Below are 22,599 nucleotides of genomic sequence, written 5' to 3'. Positions count from 1 at the left end.
ACTGAGGCTTTGGATCACGTGTTGTAAAACTAAACTGCTTCATTTTTTTTAGTGGAAAAACTCAAATGAGTAAAGAACAGAAAAATGCTTCCTAATGGAGACTTTAGAGAAGTTTCTCTATGGTGTTCGGAAGCACCTGGAACTGCTTTTGCTCCTACAAAGGTTTAGTCTTCCTGTCTGTCACCATCAAAGCATTTCACGGTGAGGATTTACCTTCTGTCAAGTTTTAAAATGGGGTTTTAGTGCTCAGTTTGCACAAAACTGATCATTTGTCAACTTAAGTCCAACTGCTCCAAATAAAGTCAAGGGTAATCCGACTTCTTTTCTTTGTTTTTTTAAAACGGTGTGTCAATCTTGAGCTACAAACGTGAATATTCCAACTGTTTCCTGACTGCTGTGTATTATAAGTTGGCGGGAACTGAAAAAGAGTTCTGTATTGAAGGTTAAACCTCTTAAGAGGCCAAAAGGTTCTAATCAAAATGTCAAAAGTATTTCTGACCACACATATTCTGCATAACTGCTATGATATTTCAGCTGATGATGTAAAATTAGGCCATTTCTCAGGGGAAACTGTGGCTTTTGGTTTATGTCAGAGACATGCAGCAGATGTGGACAAAACACTTCAGAATAAAGAAGCTAAATCAAGGCAATGGCAGGAGTCAACAGAGGTTGGCTTTACATCACTAAATCAGGCTCAAACACACAGAAAATAACAATAAATCTTTCCCAAAACCGTCACCATCAACAATTTCAGAGCAGTTTTGCTGCTGATAACAAAGTTCAACGTCACTGCAGCCCAGTTTTCAATCTGAGAAGAGGAGAGTTTGAGAGAAAAACAGGAAGAGTACCTGATGTTCCCCTCGTGGACCAGCTCACAATCAGTCGGCCTGTTGTGGCACGAGTGCAACAAGGAGAATGAAATAACACACACGCACACACATGGACACACACAAACATAAACACACACACAGGAAGGTTAGCGTCAAACAGCAGAAGGTGAAGCAGGTGGAGGAGGAAGCAGAAACAGTGCAGAGAAATGAAAATTAAAGCGGACTTTATCCACCTTCTGAATTAGGAACTGAGGTAAAAATCAGTAAAACACAGAGCTTAGAAGTTTTAAGACAAAAACTAAACAATTGTTATAAATCTCTAATACTGACAGCAATAGTCCTAAAAGATGGTTCCGGTTCTAATAAGTAAAAATGAGACCCAAAAGTTGTGGAGAAGAGTTACAGTCTCACATACCTTATTATCTTAAAGAAATCTCTCAGATATTTGACAGAAAATAAGCCAAAGTGTAGTTCAATATGAATATACTGGTGGTTTTCTTCATCCTCCATTAGGCTGCATTTATCTTGATATGCATTACATGTTAGAGCCCATTTAGGATCATTGATGTGAAAAGATAAAAATAAAACGGATATATGAAGTAGGGGTGTTAGAAAAAAACGATTCAGCGATATATCGCGATAGTTCATTTGGCGACACTACTGTCAGGACGATATTCATTTAATTATTTATGAGCGTCCTACAGCGTCCGACTCTTGGTTTAAACTAGGGCTGCTGATATAACTTGCGGTAAATGAACAAACAGCAAAACAGCCAAAAATATTCCCATTTCACTGCAGCAGTTTAATTTAAATAAGAGTCAAAATACCTTAAATCAGACTCCAAATGACCCTTGTCTGCATAGGAGGCCAACGTCTAACATAAAAGCTCCATCCGATTGGTCAACAAGGTGAAGGGCTCTATCTCATTGGTCAAGTGCATAAAGGAATTTATTCAATTTGTTAAATATTTCAAGCTGCCATGTGATTGTTTTAGCACATTTAAGGTTTCCAATTTATTGTGATTTTCACCAACTTTTGCGATATGGATATCGCACAACTTGAAATTGCGATAACGCTAAATTTGCGATTTATTGTGCAGGCCTGGTTTAAACCGCTAGTTGGCAGCACCGCACACCGAGCCTCTTTGAGCTGCTCTACGCCACACAGAACAACAAGAAATCAGCGAGAAGAGAACTTTCCTTCATCCTGTCATGCTGCCTCATCATCACACTTTATTGTTTCTGATAAGAATTTGTGTTTTTGCTTTTACTCCTTTATTTTTGGAGCACCGTTCAGGTTTTAAAGTACTGGAGAAGCTACATTAAGCAATGTTGGAAATATTTACTCAATCATAACTTTTTGGTTAAGGCCCATTTTTCTGTATTTTGTTCTTATACTGAAATATATTTTGTGGTGGAAATCAGACAATGTTGACTGTTCCCTTTATATATATTTTAAGTTACAAAATAAAAGCACTATGAATTTGATTGGGTAAAACCAACTTATATAAGAGATACAGTTGCAGTTCTTATTGTAATCATTAAATAAACCAAATTTTACAATTTTATTACATTAAAAGACATATTGATATTCAGGTAGAGTATTTTCTAAGTCATATGGTTAAAAAAAGGAGAAAATCTGTTCGGGTACAATATCGGGATACGTATCGTATCGTCAATACACACTCCTAATATGAAGGAATAGTCCTTTCACAATCTTCAGGATAATTGACACATTTCAGTTAGCAGTCAGTAAATGTCTTAAAGTCGAAGCTTTTCACCACCACTCTGTCCCTCTTCCTGTCGGCCTGCTCCTGACGGAGGTCTGCGGGACGCTCCTTATCATGTTGGTGCATTCCGAGGGGGGTCACCAGGACCATCCTCTTCCTCCTCTTTTTGTCAGAGTCCCTTTGGTATTTGTGTTGGTGTTCTCCAAGCTTCGGTTGATTACTTTTTAGGTCATGTTTCAGATGATTCCGTAAATATTTAGGCTTGCGCCCAACAGGACGTAACATTTGAGTCCTTCTGCAGACTGAAGGACTGTGCGGTTTGCCCCCCTCTCCCTTGCTTGATGTGGTAATTTTAAAAAAGTATTTGTAGCAACTTTTAGAAAAGCAGTGTGACTTTTCACATGTGAAATATTTAAGGAAAAATGAGAGACTAGACCAGTGTTTTTCAACCTTTTCTGAGCCATGGCACACTTTAACCTTAAAAAAAATCCCGCGGCACACCAGCATCCAAAAATTAAAAAAAAAAGGAGAAACTCATAGTCTGTATTGATCTACAGTCCCTCCAAAATCTCACATGCATTTTTGAGATAATTGTTTCAGAAAAAGCTGGAAACTGCAGCTGTTTTTTTCTAAAAGATGCAATAAAAGTTAAGTTAGAAGATTTAAAAACAGTTTGATGTGTGTTCGTTGGTTTCAAGACGTTTAAACAACAGATCTCCTTGTGCGCTGTCACTCTCACAACCCAATGCATCATGGGAGATGTAGTGCATAAAACAGCCGGAGATCGGTTTTCTGAGCTTCATTGTTTTATTCACTTGTTCCACGGTCTGAAACCGGATTCTGTGGAAAGCTACACCGCTAAAGATGAGCTTTAGCTGGTATTTTTGTTAGAACTGAGCGACTTTACGAGCTAAATCGGGACAAGGAAGTGAAGACTTTAACCACTTCTGATTGGTCAGACTGATGACATGTGATTAAGCCCCCCAAGAATGATTGGTGGAGACAGTTAAAGGGGCGGGACTTTTCCAAAATACAGCCGAAGCTGCAGCTGAATCGCGGTACCGTCATTCTTATCAAAATGTCTTTAATAAAAAAAAAATAAACTCAAAGAAAAAGTATTTTACGATCTTTTATATTCCTAACTCCTCAGTGTTTTATCAGGGCCTGTTTGGATGAACAGAGAGCTGATTTCCTGGAGATGGGAAATGTTTTTAGATCAGTTAATGAGGGCAATTTCCCACGGCACACTTGACCATCTCCCGCGGCACACTGCACACTGGTTGAAAAACACTGGACTAGACGATAGGCTGTCAGCAGATTCAATAATGAACAAGAAAAATTGAGATCTCCTTAAAGACCCACTCATCATCTTTTGACCTATTATCAAAGCGTTTCCAGTTTTTCTTTTAATTCTAATTATGCCCTTTTTAGGCCAAAAGCCAACGATATAGTCTCTGTAGAGCAGCAGGACCTTATTAGAAGTTCCTCTCACAGAAGTCAGAATAGTTGTGGGCGGGACCTTAGCTTGAAGAAAAGCCCGCCCCTTTCCCCTCCCCTTTATCAAGAGCTCTCCCACCAGGTTACAGCGTCTCACACCCTAAAGTCCTGTAGAGCAATTTGACCTCCGGCCACTGCGCTTCGGTCCGGCAGCAGCGTCCAGATTTCGAAAATCTAAACCTTGGCGAGGACGACACGTCAACCAATCAGGCAATCAGCTTTGGACGCGTTTACAGACACGATCAGTGGGTGGAGTCCAAAAATTCAACAGAAGCTGATCGTTCAGGTCTTGAATTTTATGATAGATTTCTTATTTTTTCATCAAGACAATAAAAAATAAAAAAGTTTGCCTATTTCTTGTTTTTATTTTTTCCCTCCTCGGACTAAAGCGGGACAGCAAGTCATCAAACTGGGTCACACAGAGACGGAGGTTCGCCGAAAGAGGACGGTGAAGCTCGAATGATCTCATAATTGCAGACATGGAGAGGTGATGACATTTTCTACAGCTCTTCGAAATAAATAAATCTGTTCTTAAACCATGCATTGATTGATACAAATACTGCTCCATGTAGCGATCAGGCTAAAAATATTTGGCGGTAGCTCCTCCCACACGCGTCTGGGCGTCAATTTTATGAACACATTATTTGGACAGGCGTGGAGCAGCAAATTCGCCGCGCATCCAAATAGAGGCGCCGACGTGAACCGACCTAACATTAGTGGTGCAACAAAATCAGCGAGCAATACTGGAGCTATCCAGTCATGGTTTTGATCCAGATTCCCGCGTATTTTCTGGGTCACAAATACGATCTTTCTCAAACTGTTTTTTTTTTTTTTTTTTGGTCTCCTCCTGATTCACAATGAACTCAGACGTAATTTAAAGCTTAATTTTCTTTATATATGTCCTCCATCGTCAGAAAAATGCCACAAGAACATGTTAAAAACACCAAAAATACAACATTTGGGTTTGAGTGTGTCTTGAAAAATATGAGACTTTTGACCTCTTTTTCACTGGTAAAATGAATTAATATATGTAAGGAATTTAAATGGAAATTAAAGAAAGAAGTGTGGGTTGTTGTTTTTTTAGCCTAAAGACTGGAAGCACTTTATAGACTCCCAAAAGTCAAACAGAAGAAGTCCAGACTAAGTCATTAGATGTTTGTAAGATCTGGTTGTTGTGGCTTACTTGCTCCAGTGGACGACTCCATCAATCGCTTGCATCTCACCAAGCATGGCCAGCAGCAGGGAGGATTTCCCACAACCCACTTGACCAACAATCATGGTCAGCTGACCTGAGACATTAATCAGAAAACGTCACATCTCTCTTCATCTGTTTATTCAGAGGTTTTTCTCACAGTTATTGACAAGTTTCTAGTTTGGTTTGAAAGAAACTGCACTCTTCCTAACAAAACGACCCCAAAGCGCCGTTTTTGTGGTCACAGACGTAAACATGAATGTACATGTGGGTCTTCGGTCCATATAGAGTCAATCTGACATGCAGACCCTCCAACTAAAGCTGTATCTTTATAATAGAATTTGAAATGTATGCAAATATAATTAATATAAATAAAGGTTAGCTTCCAATGGGAAACGAGTTTATACAAATATACAGAATATTCTGAAAATGAACTAAAACAGCAAATATTTTAAAAGTACTGACAGTATTTAATTCAGAAGCTAAACCTGCAACAAGAAAACTTGCTGTAGGGATGCTGGAATTCTTAAATAAACGATAATATGAGACCAATAAATGGAGTTTAAATCAAAATAGACACTAGAGCAACAATAAAGACCATTTATAAGACCAACTTGTGGATAGTCAAGGAAGTAAATCCTCGTGTTGTAATGGAAAGTCAAAGTAATTAATAAAATAATTCACGCCTTGTTCACATTTGGCTGTAAAACTGCGTTTTACCTGTAGGGATGCGGATGTTGATGTCGGACAGAGTCAGCAGGTTGTTTCCCCAGGTGAAGGATCCGTTACTCACCTGCTCACAAACAGACACACAAAAGGTTGATGCCTTTCCTAACAGCAAAGTTCCCTTAACCAAAGTTTTGCAGAAAGTTGCTTCAAATGTCATCTTTAGCAAAGTTGTAGCGGTTACAGAAAATCACAAAAATTTCACTTTTAAGGTCATTTTAGGACCTTTTAATACATATTTCTGGGAATCCCTGCTGCCCTGATGACCTCAAACAAATACTTTTGTTTTCACGCTTTAGTACAGTCAGTAAATGTCGTTCACACGAAAAGAAAACTATTTCATTTCAGCTTGTCTCCTGTCACTTTTACAAACCACCTTGAGGAAAAACGATGCTTTGTTTTTGTTTTGAACCCTTTGATATCCCACCAAGAAAAACCCAACTCAAAAATCAATGATTTTTGTCTTTTCCTGTTTATAATTAAATGAGTGGGTTAATTACGATCTTCAAAAATGTGTTTCCAATATGCGCTCAACTGTCTGGTTAAACAGGCAGTTAAGAGGTAAAGTCTGCTGGGATGAATGGATGGATAAATGGGTGGACAAGTCAACGGAAGGACAGATAAAATTAATGGATAAATGGAAAAAGAGATAAATGAATGTATGAGCAGATGAATGGACAGACTAAGAAATGGATCAACGAGTGAACGGATGGACGGATGAATGGATGGACAGATAGATAATTAGATGAATGTGTGAATGGATGGACTACAAATTGGATGGATGGTTGAATGGATGGACAGATAAATAGATAAATGAATGGATGGACAGATCATTAGATGAATTAGTGAACGGACGGATGGACGGACGGGTGAATGGATGGACAGATAATTAGATAAATGAATGGATAGAGAGATGAATGGAAGATGAATGAATGGATAGACAAATAAATGGATGGACAGATAATTAGATGAATGAGTGAATGGATGGACTACTAAATGGGCGGTTGAATGGATTGACAGATAACAGATAAATGAATGGATGGAGAGATGAATGGATAGACAGATAAATGGATGGAGTACTAAATGAATGGACGGTTGAACGGATGGATAGATAAATGGATGGACAAGACAATAGATGCACAAATGAATGGAAACTCGAATGAATGAATAGAGGAATAAATGGATGGAGAGATGAATGGAAGATGAATGAATGGATAGGCAGATTTCTAAACAGACAGATGAATGGATGGACGGATGAACGAGTTGTCTAATGTTTGGGCTAAAGTCGATACTTCCTAAAACGTCAAACATCGATCTAACCTTTAGAATCGTCAGGGTTGTGAACTCAAAATATCGAAATATCAAAATATCTGGGTTTAAAACGGCCATCTGAACAGTTTTCATGGAAGTCCAGGACGTGGGAACGCTGAGCAGCGGAGGAAAACTTGTCTTCAATCCCTGCTCTGCTTCCCTGTTTCCTGCTGAAACTCGTGTTTACTTTACTCCCATCTGTTGTGTTTTACATGTTTATTTTCTGTTTATTTTATCTGAGAATCCCCCTCAGCTCTGCTTCCTCCGCTTCACGTGTCACTGATCACCGAAAGAAAACCGGACATAGAGACAGTCAAAGCAGCCTTGTAAGGCTTTTAAACAGCTGTGATTAACAGTAAATTCTCAGATGCATTAAACGTAAATTCACGAGAGAATAAATATGTGGTCATCAAGACCACTTTCAATATAAAAGCCCTGTAATTCAAGATAAATAAATACTAAAAACAGTTAAGGTTTGTAAAATTGTCTGATAAATTGCAGCTCCGAAAGATAAAGATGAGTGTTGTTGAAAGCTCTAAGACAGAGAAGAATCCATAAATATCTGCAAAACTGGGTTAGTTTTTTAACAATCACAAAACAATGAATCTTTCAGGAAGCTGCAAGAAATGCTCCTGAACAGCTAAACAACAACCCATACAGAAAAAAAAAATGAAAACAAAGCAAACAGCTGTGGCACTAAGACAGAGAACCTACTGGAAATCTAAAGTGACAAACGCTTTTGACTCAGTTTCAATTCTGTTGATGTGAAAACTACAATACATTCTTTAAACTGATGTGTCTTTTTGCCAGTAAACTCAGAGGTTCTATAACATTTTAAAGCACAGATTCTTCAGAGAAATAAAGACCCACTCCGATGAAAATTGTGTTTTTTGGTCAAACCAGACGCCCGCAAATACGCAGAATTCGCAAAAACCAGGAGCCTGTGCTTCCTCCTTAATCAGTTAGGTGCAAGAAGGCATCCTCTTCAGCAAGAGGTTGGTTCCTCCATCATTCATTCCTCAAAGTGGTAAATATTCTCTGCGATTATCATCAAACTTGGGTTGGTAGGGAAACAGGAACCGGCTGTTGCTCGTGGTGAAATATTCTTTAGCAGATGGCGAGGAAGCCGCCGGACGGGCCTGCTCTTCATCTCGGCTCTCCTCCTCAGAAACTCCCGCAGCACCTCCTCCTTTTTGTGATGAACCGAAAGGAGTCACGTGACTAGAATAGAAATCTACCTAATACCACGAATACTGAATGTAGATCAAAGGATGATTGCAGTGGGACTTTAAGACAGAACCTCCGCTAAGTTTGACCTTAGAATTATAGAACTTAAATGCTTTCATTTTGCAGTCAGGTTTAAATTAATGTCTATTTACATAAAGCTTTAACTGTCAAAGAATCTCTCTAACCCAGAAAGGAAAATTTTACTTTTTAATAAACAAACATACGAATATATATATGTTTTTTTTAAAAGTGTTACATATGAGTATTTATCACATTTTTCATAAATAGGATTTTAATGGAATTTTATTTTCCATAAACTATTTGTTTTGTTATTGTAATTCCTTCATTTATAATAAATGAATGTGTTTTAAATGCATTGTTTTGCCTTTTCTTTAAACTCCAAACAGAACTGAGAAGCTGCACGTTTGACTGCAATGGTCAGAGGATCAGAACATTTACAAATCAATCAATTAGAGGCTTCCAGGACCCAAACAGTGATCAGAATAAAACACCAACGTTTAGTGTGGGAAAGACGGGCTGGTTTCAACTCCAGTTAATGGACGTCCGTGGAGCTTCTCCGCAGGGAGGAGGGTGTGGGGGGGGCGGGGTTCTGCCTTCAGGACCGAGAGGATGCAGAAGACTTTCACAAGACCCTTCAGGGGCCACCAAATTCTCGTGTGAATTCTACACTTCCTGACAAAAGACAAAGGTCTCTTGCACTCACAGAAGCACGCAAAGCCGGGTCATTAAGATCCAGCCCGTCCAAAACCGAGACGTCGAATGTTCATCCCATCAGAACTTCAGTTTCCATGTCTTCCGCCGCGACGTTGGCCTTTTTTTAACAGAGCGTTGTGCACATCACTCTGATTCATCAGGTCACTGAACTAGAACTGAACTGTGGGGTTCCGCAGAACTTTGGCCCGTTTTGCCGACAGCATTTTGACTGACGCTCTGTGCATTAGCCGCTGTGCAGCTGGCAGCGTCGTGGCACAGAGTTACGGTTCGGTACCCGTCCCAAGTAAAAACCAAGTAGTGCATGTCTCATATAAACAAAACAAACTGCTTGTCGCTGAGATCTTGTAGCTGTTTTGTGCAGAGAAGACCTGCTCGGTCGCAGGTTGAAGTGGAAAACAAGAGTCAGACTCTGAAGGACGCTCAGAAATAATTAAATAAAGATCCTCTTGACAGGATTTTCAATCGATACAAGTATCACCAAATGAACTATGGCGATATATAGATTTTCCCTACACCCCTATGAATAACACGCTCTTTGACGTACCTTGACTCTGTGACCGTGAAACAGCTGATTCTGATGAAAAGCTGCTCTGCACCGATATAAAGGTGCAAACTTCCTTTCTTCACTTCAGAATCTACTGGAATGATGTTAATTGCGTAAAAGTTGAAAGTTAATGTTGAAGTTAATGTAGTTGAAAGGATGTAAACACTGGAGCTGAAGCTCTGGCGCTGACCATTTTCTGTTTTTTCTTCTTCTTATTAGCATATTTTTACCCGTTTGTCGATGTCTTGGTGTAATGTTGCGTTTAGCATAAACACGTGCATAAACAAATGCATTTGTATTCATAGATGCTAACTGACCTTTTGGCTTGAACTCCATCAGAGGAGAAATCCGTCTGTTTAGGTTTTTCAACATTTCTTATTTAATCATTTTCCTTTGATTTACTTTCATTTTAGATTTTTTTAGGAATCTTTTTAAGTCATTCCACATTTTTCTAAACTTCTCCTCCTCCTCCCAGCTCCTCAGCCTCTGACCTTCACGGCCACATCCTCCGTCTCCGTGGGCCTCATCTGCCGCCTGATTGGCTGCTCGTAGTTGTCCATCTGGTAGCGCATTGGCTGCTTCCTGTTGATGGCTTTCGTCTTGTATCAAAAGAGACGAGGGAGGGAAGGGGGGGTGCAAACAGAGATTTCATGTTAGCTTTTGCTAATAAACACACAACTTTCCCGCATCCGGTTTGGTTCCTGAGGGAGACGGAGACGTAACCCCTGAGCTTACAGTCCCACCGCTGTCGTTTAGCATTTTTATTATCAGAAAGATCCATAAACATGGAAGACGTAAAGTGCACTGAACCGTAGTTATTGAAAGCAGCGAAGTTCACGAAACAGAACTAATCAAAATTCTCTGAGATGTTAAGAAATACCCACTCCGATGAGAATCGTGTTTTTGGTGTCTTTAACATGTTCTTGTGGCATTTTGCTGATGATGGAGGATATTCATAAAGAAAATTAAACTCAAAACTGCCTTTCTGAGTATTTCTTAATCAATTGATGTGAATTAGGAGCAGATAGAAAGCTCTCAGTCATGGGTTACAGGAAGGGGGGGCGTGGCTGCTCTGTGCCAACAGCCCACCTACAACTCAATTTCTAATGAACTCCTGCCGCTTCGCAGAAACTATGTCCCAGAAAATGACAGTTTTCCCCCCGATTTTGCCTAAAAACGGCATCATGGTAATTGAAAGACTACTGGGACCGTTTTGAAAAAAGAGGATTAGCTGATTGGAGAGGGACTTTAAAGCATAAAAATAACCCACAACGGAGCTGGAAAGAAAGTGAACCCTACATTTGTGCCGTCGTAGTCAGATAAATCCACTGATCTGGTTTCGGTAATACTGACCATTCCCGTGTGTTTCTTTCCCGCGTTCAAGGAAACCGAAATGTCGCCATTTCTCCAGCTGTCGTCTCCGATCTCATCACTCTGGAGGAACTCGCCGAGCTTCTGGACACTGAAGAGACACCAGACTATTAAAATTCCAACAGCAGTTATAACAGCTGTCTGAAAAGATCTCACCTGACCAGAGCTTTGACTGCAAATCGAACCACCGTGGAGAGAAGGAAGAGAGGCGTGACCAGGATGTGGAACAACGCCAGAGCTGCAAAAGCCTCCGATGGGCTGGGGCCGCTTTTATTCAGGAAGTGATGCATCACAAATGTCTGCAAGAGAGGACGCCGCATTTCTCCCTCGTGATCAGAAACATCTATCGCTAAATACTATCAACCAGTAAAAAGAGTTGACTGTATCTGAGAGCTGGACTGAGTGAGTTTGACGTCCATAGAAAACGGTTTACTTCCAGTTCTAATGTGATGAGGTCGATTCAGTCGCCACTGTTCTGCTGCCATGATGGAACCAGAAACCAGCAGTAAGCTGGTTGATTGATTGATCCAAGTCGGTCTGAGTCAACGTTTCTGTGGCAACCACCCTCACCAATCAAGAGTGAGTGAGCTAGTTGGAAGACCACACCCCTAACCCTCAAAAGCGGGCAACACGAAATCTGTTTGGAACGTTGTATGTGGGGGCCAGCAGGCTCCACCTACTTTTATTGGGGCATCTGATGGGTCAGTTTATAACTTGAAAAAAGTATCATGAAAAGGGTGAGTTTTAACAAAAACTTGTTAAAAATAGAGATTCTGACTAATAGAATGAGTAACAGCTGGTTATTTCTCTACAGAAGTCGATGGGATTGTGATTTTTTTTGGAACCAGCTGGGTACTTCCTGTTTAGAATGCCAGGGGGAGGTTTTCAGATACAGTCAATGGATAAAAAAAAATGACATACCGCGAGAACAGCAGCGATGGGAATAGCAGCATTCATGAAGACTGCACACACAGAAAGAGGAGGTGAATGCAAAGCAAGAGATGCGATTCGTAGGAATGCGTGGGTTTCGTCTTACTGGACATCGACGTGTAGAAAGCAAAGGTTTTGAGGCTGGTCAGCTCTTTGCCTCTGGTGTCCTCCACGTTGCCGCAGAAGATGTCCTCCCAGGCGTACAGCTTCAGCAGCTTGATGCCCTTCAGGATCTCTGTGGTCTTCTTCAGCCGATCTGTGGAGTGTTCCTGAGAGACGCAGCAGGATCTACTTTACCGTCCAGCCTCGTCACAATCAGAACAAATAAAGCAGTGCTCAAGTTTGTGCAGATTTTAACGTCTGAGCTTGTTTTCTTTATTCAAATGTTGACAGAGAACTTTGCTGATGGCCCTGCCTTCTAAAAACAGATCTTTTCATGAATGGTTTCTACTGATCGTCTGTTGAGTTCTACCTTATGGACACATCACTCTTATTTGAAGTGAGTCATAAAGAAACTTTGAACACATTTTAGACCTTTTTAAGACCTTGCATATTAATAATTAAGACCAATTTCTCTGCCTAATTCCAGCCCCATGGATAAGGAAAAAAACAAAATCCTGGAATTTCAAAACAATTACTTGTCAGTAACGGAGTAACGTAATACATTAAATACAGTTATACCATGGTCCGGGTGAAAACTTGATTCTGATTGGCTGTTGGGTGTACATTAAAAAGTGATATACCACATGATAACCGCACGATGAGAAAAGAAGTTCCGGTCACCTAGCTTAAATGTTTTGTATCACTGCGCCGGCTTCTTTAAAACAACCTTTTGCTTCATCATTTGGTCAAAAACAAGCGGTAAGAGGTGAACTTTCTCTCTTAACTGATTAAAAAAATAATTCGACTTTCAGAAATCACAGTCACTTTTTCCAAATTCTGCTTTTGTTTTCATTCATTTTAAGTTTCAACAGCAGTTTTTCAGCTTTTAGTTTTAAGTTGTTTTTAAAATTATTGGCTTCAATTTGTCACCATGGAAGAGGAGAAGGATTGGCGAGGGTGGGTGCCGCCACAAGGCTTCAACATTTTCTTTGTTGTTGCTTTAGCGAGTTAACCTACATCCCAGTTTTAAGCTATCTATTTTCTTAGTAAAAATAAACACTTTTGTTATTATTATTTGTGTATTCTTGAATTATTTTGAACTGCTCTTCATAAACCACATCACTTAAAACGAGAGTATATAAAGCTCCTGCTCACTAGTGTGTTTTTCTGTGTGTCCGCCAGCTTTGTGGCGATCAGATACTGAACCGGAGCCAACAGAACGATGACCGAAGCCCCCACCAGAGCGCTCCAGCCCAGCAGATAGTAGAGCAGGATCACGCCCATCACAATCTGGAGAGAGACGGAGGACAGACTGTAACCACCCGCCTCCAGTCCAGACGGTCATCACCTCGCCATTAACGAGCATACCTGCACGGGCATCGCCCACAGGTTGGGGCAAAGGAAAAGGAACCACATCAGCTGGTTGGTTTCTATGGCAACAAGGTTGTTGATCTGCCCAAGCGTCATTTCTCCCATGGACATGTTGGAGGTGGACAGGCGCAGGATTTTGTTGTAAATCATTGCCTAGGTAATAAAAAAAAGGAATAAAAAAAAGACCATATTGACATGAAGGTGCTCATGAAAAGCATTTTGAACACAGTTTTAACAGTTGTGTTGATACAACGTTTCTGATGCCTATTTACTCAAGCACCCACTGTTTTCTGTACTCCACTTCAGCTCTTTGTGTTGAGCCAGGACGATTTGTATACTCTGCCTCCGTTCTTCACAACAAACAAACAAAAACCTGTGTTTTTTCTATTCTTTTTTACTCACCAGCAGTGCTCCACGCAGGTTGATGCCCGTTTCTATGGTGACGTAGTAGGAAGCCTGAAGGAATGTCCTCTGCAGGACCAACGCCAGGAAGAGAAGAACCGAGAGGACAGAACTGTTCTGCAGAAGCTCAGCGGAGGACATGAAGTAAACTCCTAAATATGTTTCCTACAGATACACACACAAAAAAAAACAAATAATTTAATGAACAATCTACCTTTTTGAAGATACTTAGATATTAAAATTTGACATTTTTATTATATTAACTTTGTTACCTGGTGTGATAGCAATATGGTTGAATTATAGCCACAAACTGCAGGAAAGTTGAACTACAAGGTGCTAATATAACTGCGAAGGGTAGATTGTCAGGAAAACAAAATTAGCTAAATAACCTAGCAAATAAAGGCTAAATGTCAAATTAGCTATAAAAACTGAATAAATGTGCTGGAAACTGCTACTGCAAATAAAAAAAAGTTGTCAAGCTGGATAGACAAAATCTGTCAATCAAACTTTTGGCTTGTTGGACAGCAGATTATCAAGAACATGTTAAAACAATTTATCAGATCCAGAATGGTTCTTCTGACCAATAGAATGGATGAGGAACAGCTGTTTTTTTTCTCTCTAGAAGTCTATGGGATTTTGGCTTCTTGGAGCCACTTCCTGTTTGGAACGCCAGGGGGAGGGGCCACTCAATCCAGTTCTCATATACAGTCCATTGAATGAATATACGACATTTGACATATTACATTTAATACACAGTTAATGTTAAAACATCTCGGAAATAAAAAAAAAAAAGAAATTAAAAATTTACGGTATTGATTTAGGGTGTCTCACTTTTGTTGCCAAGAATTGAAAATATTATACTGTAAAAAAAAAAACAACGAAAATTCTATGTTTAAAAAATAAAAATGAATATGTAAAGTCCCTACAAAAAAAAAAATTAGCTTCAAAAAGCCAGCAGAAACCCTTTCAATGTGTTACCATACGAACCTTTGGCAGCAGATACATTTACATGGGAACCAGTGCTCTGCTGTGTCATGCGTACCAACCCACTACCTTTGTTTTCAAAAGTATCAACAAAATATAAAAGTTTTATTGCCGCTACATAAAACAGCACCTTTTACTATAAACACGTTACCAGTTGACAGGTAAAGTAATTTAGTTGTAAAGATTGGTTATAACATTTACTTCAACAACAGTGTAAGTGTCACCACAATATATGTCAACCTTAAACTGAAGACCCCCGATAAGAGGAAAAAACTCAAAACTTGAGCTGACGCAAGAATCAAAAATCTCTGGTTGATGCTCAGCAGGCCTCCCCACATATCAGACCACAGTGTGAAGTGAGCGGGGAATTTTCCACGTCGCTCAGAAATGCAGCGCTGCTCTGTTCTCTGTCTCTGCTGCCTTTGTACCCAATGTAACGGGCAGGCACCGAGCCGACAACAGCTTATATTCAATATCAGCGGCAGCCGCTCCAGATGAAATGGAAAGATCATCACGAGGGCATCTGGTCTGCCTCTCCTTCTGGAGAAGGCTGGCATGAATTACAGAGGAGCTGATGTTTAGATGAGCGAGCAGACTTTTTGGCTGAATGAAGGCCTGCTTCCGTCTGCAGGAATCTGTTCATCATGTCCTCGTGGATGACATCGCTTTTGTTGTGCTCGGCACGGATTATCCATTAAAGTCCTACTCCAGTCATCATTTTCAAAGCGCTCCCAGTGGTCATTTAAGTATGATTTAGCCGTTTTTAATCAAAATTATAACTATTTTCTGGGACAGAGTTCATTAGAAATTCACCTCTGAGTGGTTGGCACAGAGCAACCCCGCCCCCCCTTCCCTTCCTCATTGGTGTGAGTCATGTCCAGATATAAGCATGGGCAAGAGGAGACAATGCCTTCCTTAAATCTGACAGACCAAATGTGATTGTCTTCAAAAATTCCAACTTAACTAAAGAAATTAAAATTACCCCACACATTCACACACATATAAAAAAAAACAATCACAAAGCATAAAAAAACACAAAGAAAAAACATAAATAAAATAACTGACATAAAAACATAAAAGATAGCCTCCGAAGGGCACAAACCAGAGTCCTGCTTGTGCCTGTCCCAAGCCCAGTAAATTCAGAGGATATCAAGAAGGGCATTGAACATAAAACGTTTAAGACATCGCAAACAGATCAAATGATGGGATAGATATATGGATAGATGAACTGATATGATGATAGCATGTTTTTCTAAGCATTTAGGGGGGCAGAAGGATGTGATACCACAAACTCATAGCACAATCAGACCCCCCCCGGTATTTCAGCTTCACACCATGGTGAGGCTGGCTAAATCCAGGCCTGATGAGAGCTCTCTGTTTACACGCACTCCCACCATCTTAAAGCCTGTCACAAGCCCAACCTAAAATTACCGATCCAGCACAAATTGAGAGCAACATTGGAGCTGTTCGGCCGTTTAGATCCAGATTCCAGCTCAGACGAGGAAAACAAAGACGTTCATGGATCAATGTGGGAGTTTACTGTCATGGTGCCTCTGGCAGCTCTCCTCCCCCTCCCCTCTCTGCGCTGCTCCCTGATTCGAACCAGCTGTGACCACTCACCTCATCAACCACCAGTCCTACATAGGGAGATCCAGTTCCAGCATTCGTCGCCAGTTTGTTGCCCCTGATGATGCTTAGTCTGGTCGCTAGAGCTTATGCTTTGCTCATGTGTTTTTGCTCCTCGCCTACAGGACTTCTAAGCTACGCCAAGACCTCCAGCCACGCCACGGCTCCAAGCCACGCCAACAATAAAACTCAAATACTTACCATCTTACTCACCTGTGTTTTCCAGCGCCTGGGTCATAACACTGCTGATTGTAGTTTTTACGTCAGAAGCTTTTTCAAACAGGATTTTATTTTCTGCTCCTAATTCATCACGATTTGAATAGAGAAATACTCAGAAGTGCAGTTGTAATTTTAATTTTCTTTCAACATGTCCTCCATAATTTAACAGAACTTGTCTTTTGATGTGGCTGAACAGCAAAACATTCAAGCTTTTGTGCGTCACTAAACACAGAAGACCGTTTGATTTGAGTCCCTCAGTAAGAAGACAATTTTAAACAAACAATACAAAAAAATGAAAGGAAAAATGAAGAAAACGCCTTAAATTTGAGGGGGAAAACTACATTTTTGATGATGAAAACACCTGCACGGTGGCGCAGTAGTTAGCGCTCTTGCCTCACAGCAAGAAGGCCCCTGGTTCAAGTCCCCTGGGGGACGTGAAAAACAATATCAATGGGGGACCTTTCTGTGTGGAGTTTCCATGTTCTCCCCGTACATGCGTGGGTTTTCTCCGGGATCTCCGGCTTCCTCCCACCGTCCAAAAACATGCTTCATAGGGTGATTGGAAACTCTAAATTGACCATAGGTATGACTGTGAGAGTGAATGGATGTGTGATTGTGGACATTCTACCCTGCGACAGACTGGCGACCAGTCCAGGATGTCCCCTGCCTTCGCCCACAAGTGGCCGGGATAGGCTCCAGCAGCCCCGGGACTAGGGTTGCGTCCATCGTGATGGGTGACTGACATCACATCACATCATCCTGCACTTGACTAATCAAGTGCAGGACCGGACCACTTCTTTTCTATTTTGTTTATTTTTTTTTTTTTTTTTGAAGTCACTGCCCTCAGTTTTGACTGGATCATCGCGGATGAGTCATTATTTGGGAAATAAAATAAAGTAAAATAACGAATAGCAATTATATAAGAACGAAAAATTAAAAATAGCCCCCCCCCGACGATATAATCGTCCATCCCGATGGTTGACTGCAAACATCGTCAACTGCCGATTTAGGGGACATCGCCCAACCCTACCCGGGACCCCGAAAGGGAAAAACGGTATAGAACATGAATGAAAAAAAAATGAATGAATGAAAACACCTTCAGGCTGTAAGCGGGTGTTTGGCTGTCATTAGTAGGATAGTCGGTCCATGATAGCTTCCTGTGCAGCCTCAGACACACACCAACAGGCAACGAAACGATGACTGCGACAACGCCTCGCTGGCATCGCACTGGACCCGACTCATCCGACGGTCAAGTGGTCCGTCCAAATTTACCAGCAGCCACTGACCGCCCATAAATCTGTGCTTCACTTCTGACGGATCCAGGTGGAGGAAACACTTTATTCCAATTAATGTCTTCAGTACATCAGCGGCTCTCACATATTTGTTTTGCTTTTCAGTGTGAAGCTTCCAAACATCTTGCTTCGTGTATTCAATCACAACTTTTGCTTTTTTCTCCCATCAAACAAAAACTTTTTCAGGTTTATTAATCATCGCACTTTATACTTAAAATCCAAAGTCAAAGTGGCTCATGGTGGCTACAGTCACAAATCCAACCACCACTGCGCGATGGGTATATGGGAGATCTACTAAATTAACTGCTGGCAGCAACTCTGATTAGATGATGTGTAAATGTCTGCTGACGGCGGCCGTCTATATCAAGCTTTACCAGCTGCCAGGTAGCCGGGAGTATATAAAACTATAAATATAGTGTCCAGCAACATTCACAGCCTCACCCAACAACAACTTCTACGCCCTTCTTGTGCGCGTTCCTCTTCTTCCATGATTATTGCAGCTCGACGTTGTCTTCTTCGTATTCTTCTAAGCAGCAACCACAATTTGTCAATACGCAGGCCTTTGAGTCATTGTGGTGGCATCAATGCCACTATGAGTTCTGTGCACTATCAATGTCGTCTCCCCAGAATATGTTGGATCCACGGTGGCCGGGATCGCCAGATTGACGTCCAGTCATCACCAGGTCCCCTGCCCATGTCAACAGCCATTGTCGAGAGCCCGTGCTGCTACGGTACAATTTCTAACTATTGGATGGTGGCAGTGGGACGGCAGGTTGGGGGCAGGGGGTGCCAGCCTGAAGTCGACCAATCATCAGACGATTTTAGGGACCTTGAAGAAATTCTTATTAGTCAATCCTCGCGCTGCTGCCTTCCTGCCACCCGCCTGCTGCTGGATTGCCACCGTCTGACTTCCAAATGTGTCCGCCGGCACTGACCGATATCAATAAATCGTCAAGTCGTTTGTCAAAACAAACGCGGCTCACTGTGCGACACGTTAAAATGCGACTACCGCGTCCTGATTACAAATGCTGCCGCACAGCCACCTGTCGAATTGGCTAAAAAACATGCATTTAGGTCGCCTCTCTGTGGCACTTTTGGATATGTGACCATAGTCTAAATGCATAGATGTGGCTATATCAAGAGACCCACTTCCCTTCAGAATGAAACCTAAGAAAACACAGCGGTAGGAATAGGTGTAAAAAAAGTTTTATCTGAGAATTTGACCGGGGTCCAAGCAAATACAAATCCTCAGGATACTGGAGGAAATAAAGTTGCCACGGATCTAAAATGCTAAAAACGACAAATTGCTGATTTGGAAAAAAGGGTGGTGGAATTTGAACAATATTCCAGAAAGGCATCAGGGATGAAAGTCATGCCTATGGCATATGCGAGTGCTCTGATGGCGGACAGCAATACTGAGCGATGGAGCTAGAGGTGAGGTCTTTGGAGCTTTAGGTGGCTGCCTTTCTAGAGTCAAAAAGAATTAGATGTTGAGCATGAACAAATCTCTGTCAGGTCTTAGTGTAATGGGTTGAGTTTTGCTCTCTATTTATGTGTGAATGGAGCACAATTGATGCTTAGACACACTGACGCCCTATCCAGGGTGTACCCCGCCTTTGCCCAACAGTAGCTGGGATAGGCTCCAGCAACCCAAAATGGGACAAAGTTAAGAATGGATGGACGAATAGACAGAAAATCACAGTACATGTGGACCCAAAGCTTTCAAACAAATGAAACAGCATTAAGGGCAAAAAAGTATGCCGCTCCACCCACCTTTTTCTTGTCTTCTGATGAAACAACTTCTGTCACATCCAGGTACTTCACAATGCCAGAGATGCAGAGTGGCCCGGCGAAGCCCAGCAGATCTGCCAGGTAGCGGAATGTGCTGCTGAGCAGGATAGGGCGGCCAAACGCCCGATACATGGAGCGCCAGATGGATGGGTTCTGATCTCGATCCTCAGGCGTCTGTTAGATGAGTGATGAATTGAAAAGACAGGAAAACAAAAGAGCAGGGCAATTTTAGTAAAAAATACCACGAAATGTGGGTAAAAAGTGGATCAGATAATCCATCCGCTCACCCTCTGGTCCTCATAGGCGTCTTTGAGTCGCAGGTAGTTGGTGAGTGCTCTCATGGCGATTGGGAGTTTACCAATCTTCTTCAGCTCTATTGGCCTTTTATGGGCTCCCATGATGAGAGGATTCATCCACCAATATGTCGCCTGGAAAATGTTTCTCCATTTTCAGAGTTTTGCTACCAAATCCTATTTTCATAGAAGTCCTTGCCTATTTTAGACATCTGTGCTTACCTTTTTGTTTGTGGATGAAACATCACTTTAGACGCACTTCATGGTTTCATGCAAATCTCTAACATCAAGTACTGTTTAGATGACGTACCTTGGAAAGCAAATTGACAAAAGGCTGCAGGAATCGAACTCCCAGGTCCTGTAAATCTTCAGGTGGTTTGACCTTCTGAGGGTTGGCAAAGAATACGTATTTCTACAAAGACAAACAGTAAAATGAGCATGACACATATTAAGAAGACGCTCTGCAAACAGAAGTCCTCAATGGGAGCTTAGCTAATGGCGGCTAAAAGAACGATTACCCACCCTGACTCTGATGACGTTCACCTCCACGGCCATCAGAAGTCCATACAGAATCACCAAAAGAGCTGTGATGCAGAACCTTAAATGTTGCGGTCCAACACCAAACTCTGTGAACTTCCACAGCTTGATGGACTTTGTGATGAACGCCAACACCCAGTAGATGAAGAGGACTATGAGATAGAAGTCAGTGTCATTAAAAGGCTAAAAATCTGGCCACCTAATGCTCGTTGCTTTGGATACGCCACGAGGCCCTGGGTCACATCTTAACTGCACAACTTCTATTCAGTGTTTTGTCTACACACATATGCATGTGAAACTATGAGAACAATTAGTTAACGTGAAATGTGCTGGAAAACTTTGGCTTTTGGGGGTAACTTCTCCAGGGGCGAAGCTTGACTATTTTATATGGCGGGGGGGGCTTTGGAAGGGTGGCAAAACCTCAGAGTGGGAGGCCATTAAGAATGAAAGAATATTGTTAATTAAAATGTTGCTTTTACTATTTCTGTAATGTTTAAAAAAGCTTGTATGGATGATTTCTTAATCTTTGTCAATATTGATATTATTGACTCAAAAATTGTGGGGGTCAAGTGTGAGGCAAAGCTTTTTGCTCGGGAAACAGTCCCCCCCTGTAGCTCCGCCCCTGGATTTCTAAGTATCAGACAATCCTGTTTACAAGGTCACTTCAAAATTCTGACAACCCTAGAATTTAGGTTATGACTGATTATCTTTTGTTAATGTAAACAGACTCATCAATAAGAAGTGCATGCTTTTCCTTTTTTCTTAAATGGTCATTTAGACTTTTGATGAACATAAGGCAACACCTCACAAACGGGGCTGCCGGAGCCTAACCTGGCTACTTGTGGGTGAAGGCAGGGTACACCCTGGACAGGTCGCCAGTCTGTTGCAGGGCCACAAATCACACAACCACATACACACCGTGGGAAAATTTAGAGTCACCAATTAACCTCTGAAGCATGTTTTTTCGACGGTGGGAGGAAGACGGATTGCCCAGAGAAAACCCACTAATGCACAGGGAGAACAGGCAAACTCCAAGCAGAAAGGTCCCAGCCGTGACTTGAACCGCGGCCTGTGTAGCAAGGGCGTTAACCACTCCACATCTATACAACACCTGATCAAACCAAACGTCTTACCAAGCAGCAGTTTAGGGAAGTTGGATGTCTCTATGTTGTGGTAATAAACCACAGACGTTGTTGCTGCTATGAAACCCATGAATGCTGGCATGAAGAGATGAAGGTGGTCGGTGTTCATCACCCTTGAGACAAGAGGCCAACATACAAAATGATGAAAATACAGTTACAGTTTAATAGGATAAAAGCTAAAAAAAGGGTTGACGAAGGACTTACTTGTTGGAGACGATGCCCTCTGCAAACTCGCACACGTGAACAAACAGAAGCAGGAAGGTGAGGATCCACCTCATGTTGTGGCCTGGGAAGTGGAGCCATGTGTTGTGATGGATCTGCACCTTGGAGCTCTGACTGCCCCACCCTACCGAAGGACAGACACAGGGACACAGAGGGGTTCATGAAAAAGTGTGCTTGCACTTAGATGTTTTTTTTTTCTTCAGGGGGGGGCAGTGGCTCAGGCGGTAGACCAGGTTGTCCAATCCAATGCAACCGAAGGGTCGGCAGTTCGATCCCCGCTCCCCCCAGCCGGCTGTCGTTGTGTCCTTGGGCAAGACACTTCACCTTTCCTGCCTCCAGGGGCTCCACTGGTGTGTGAATGTGTTTGATGTATGATGGTGATGGTCAGAGTGGCCGTAGGCGCAAACTGGCAGCCACGCCTTTGTCAGTCTGCCCCAGGGCAGCTGTGGTAGCTACATCAGTAGTTACCATCACCAAGAATGAATGGGAAGTGAAGGAATAATGGACACATTGCAAGCGCTCTGAG

General features: G+C 41.7%; 1 protein-coding gene across 19 annotated transcripts in view; it reads right to left on the bottom strand.

Moving 5' to 3' along the window:
- The window catches only part of abcc9 (ATP-binding cassette, sub-family C (CFTR/MRP), member 9), a 65,786-nt gene that overhangs the window by 35,883 nt on the left and 7,304 nt on the right, over positions 1-22,599 (bottom strand). For 11 of the 19 annotated variants that reach the window (XR_002293121.3, XR_013653681.1, XR_002293122.3 and 8 more), the window contains 17 exons: positions 22,056-22,197; positions 21,843-21,964; positions 20,695-20,861; positions 20,483-20,584; positions 20,167-20,307; positions 19,862-20,053; positions 13,968-14,132; positions 13,563-13,718; positions 13,350-13,484; positions 12,199-12,361; positions 12,084-12,124; positions 11,319-11,461; positions 11,145-11,253; positions 10,283-10,390; positions 5,969-6,041; positions 5,240-5,345; positions 849-887 (listed from right to left, as the gene is read on the bottom strand). Coding sequence is in view for 9 of the 19 variants with exons in the window: in XM_078941976.1 (XP_078798102.1) it covers positions 849-887; positions 5,240-5,345; positions 5,969-6,041; positions 10,283-10,390; positions 11,145-11,253; positions 11,319-11,461; positions 12,084-12,124; positions 12,199-12,361; positions 13,350-13,484; positions 13,563-13,718; positions 13,968-14,132; positions 19,862-20,053; positions 20,167-20,307; positions 20,483-20,584; positions 20,695-20,861; positions 21,843-21,964; positions 22,056-22,197 (2,104 nt within the window). In the remaining 10 variants the exon portion in view is untranslated. The remainder of the gene's footprint in view (positions 1-848; positions 888-5,239; positions 5,346-5,968; positions 6,042-10,282; positions 10,391-11,144; positions 11,254-11,318; positions 11,462-12,083; positions 12,125-12,198; positions 12,362-13,349; positions 13,485-13,562; positions 13,719-13,967; positions 14,133-19,861; positions 20,054-20,166; positions 20,308-20,482; positions 20,585-20,694; positions 20,862-21,842; positions 21,965-22,055; positions 22,198-22,599) is intronic. The other 8 variants (XR_013653684.1, XR_013653685.1, XR_002293125.3 and 5 more) reach the window with 1 other exon arrangement.

The sequence above is a fragment of the Oryzias latipes genome, chromosome 23 (genome assembly GCF_053564925.1).
Source record: "Oryzias latipes strain Hd-rR chromosome 23, Olatipes_Hd-rR_3.1".
Classification (NCBI taxonomy): Eukaryota; Metazoa; Chordata; class Actinopteri; order Beloniformes; family Adrianichthyidae; genus Oryzias; species Oryzias latipes.
This window is presented reverse-complemented; position numbering and strand designations above follow the sequence as displayed.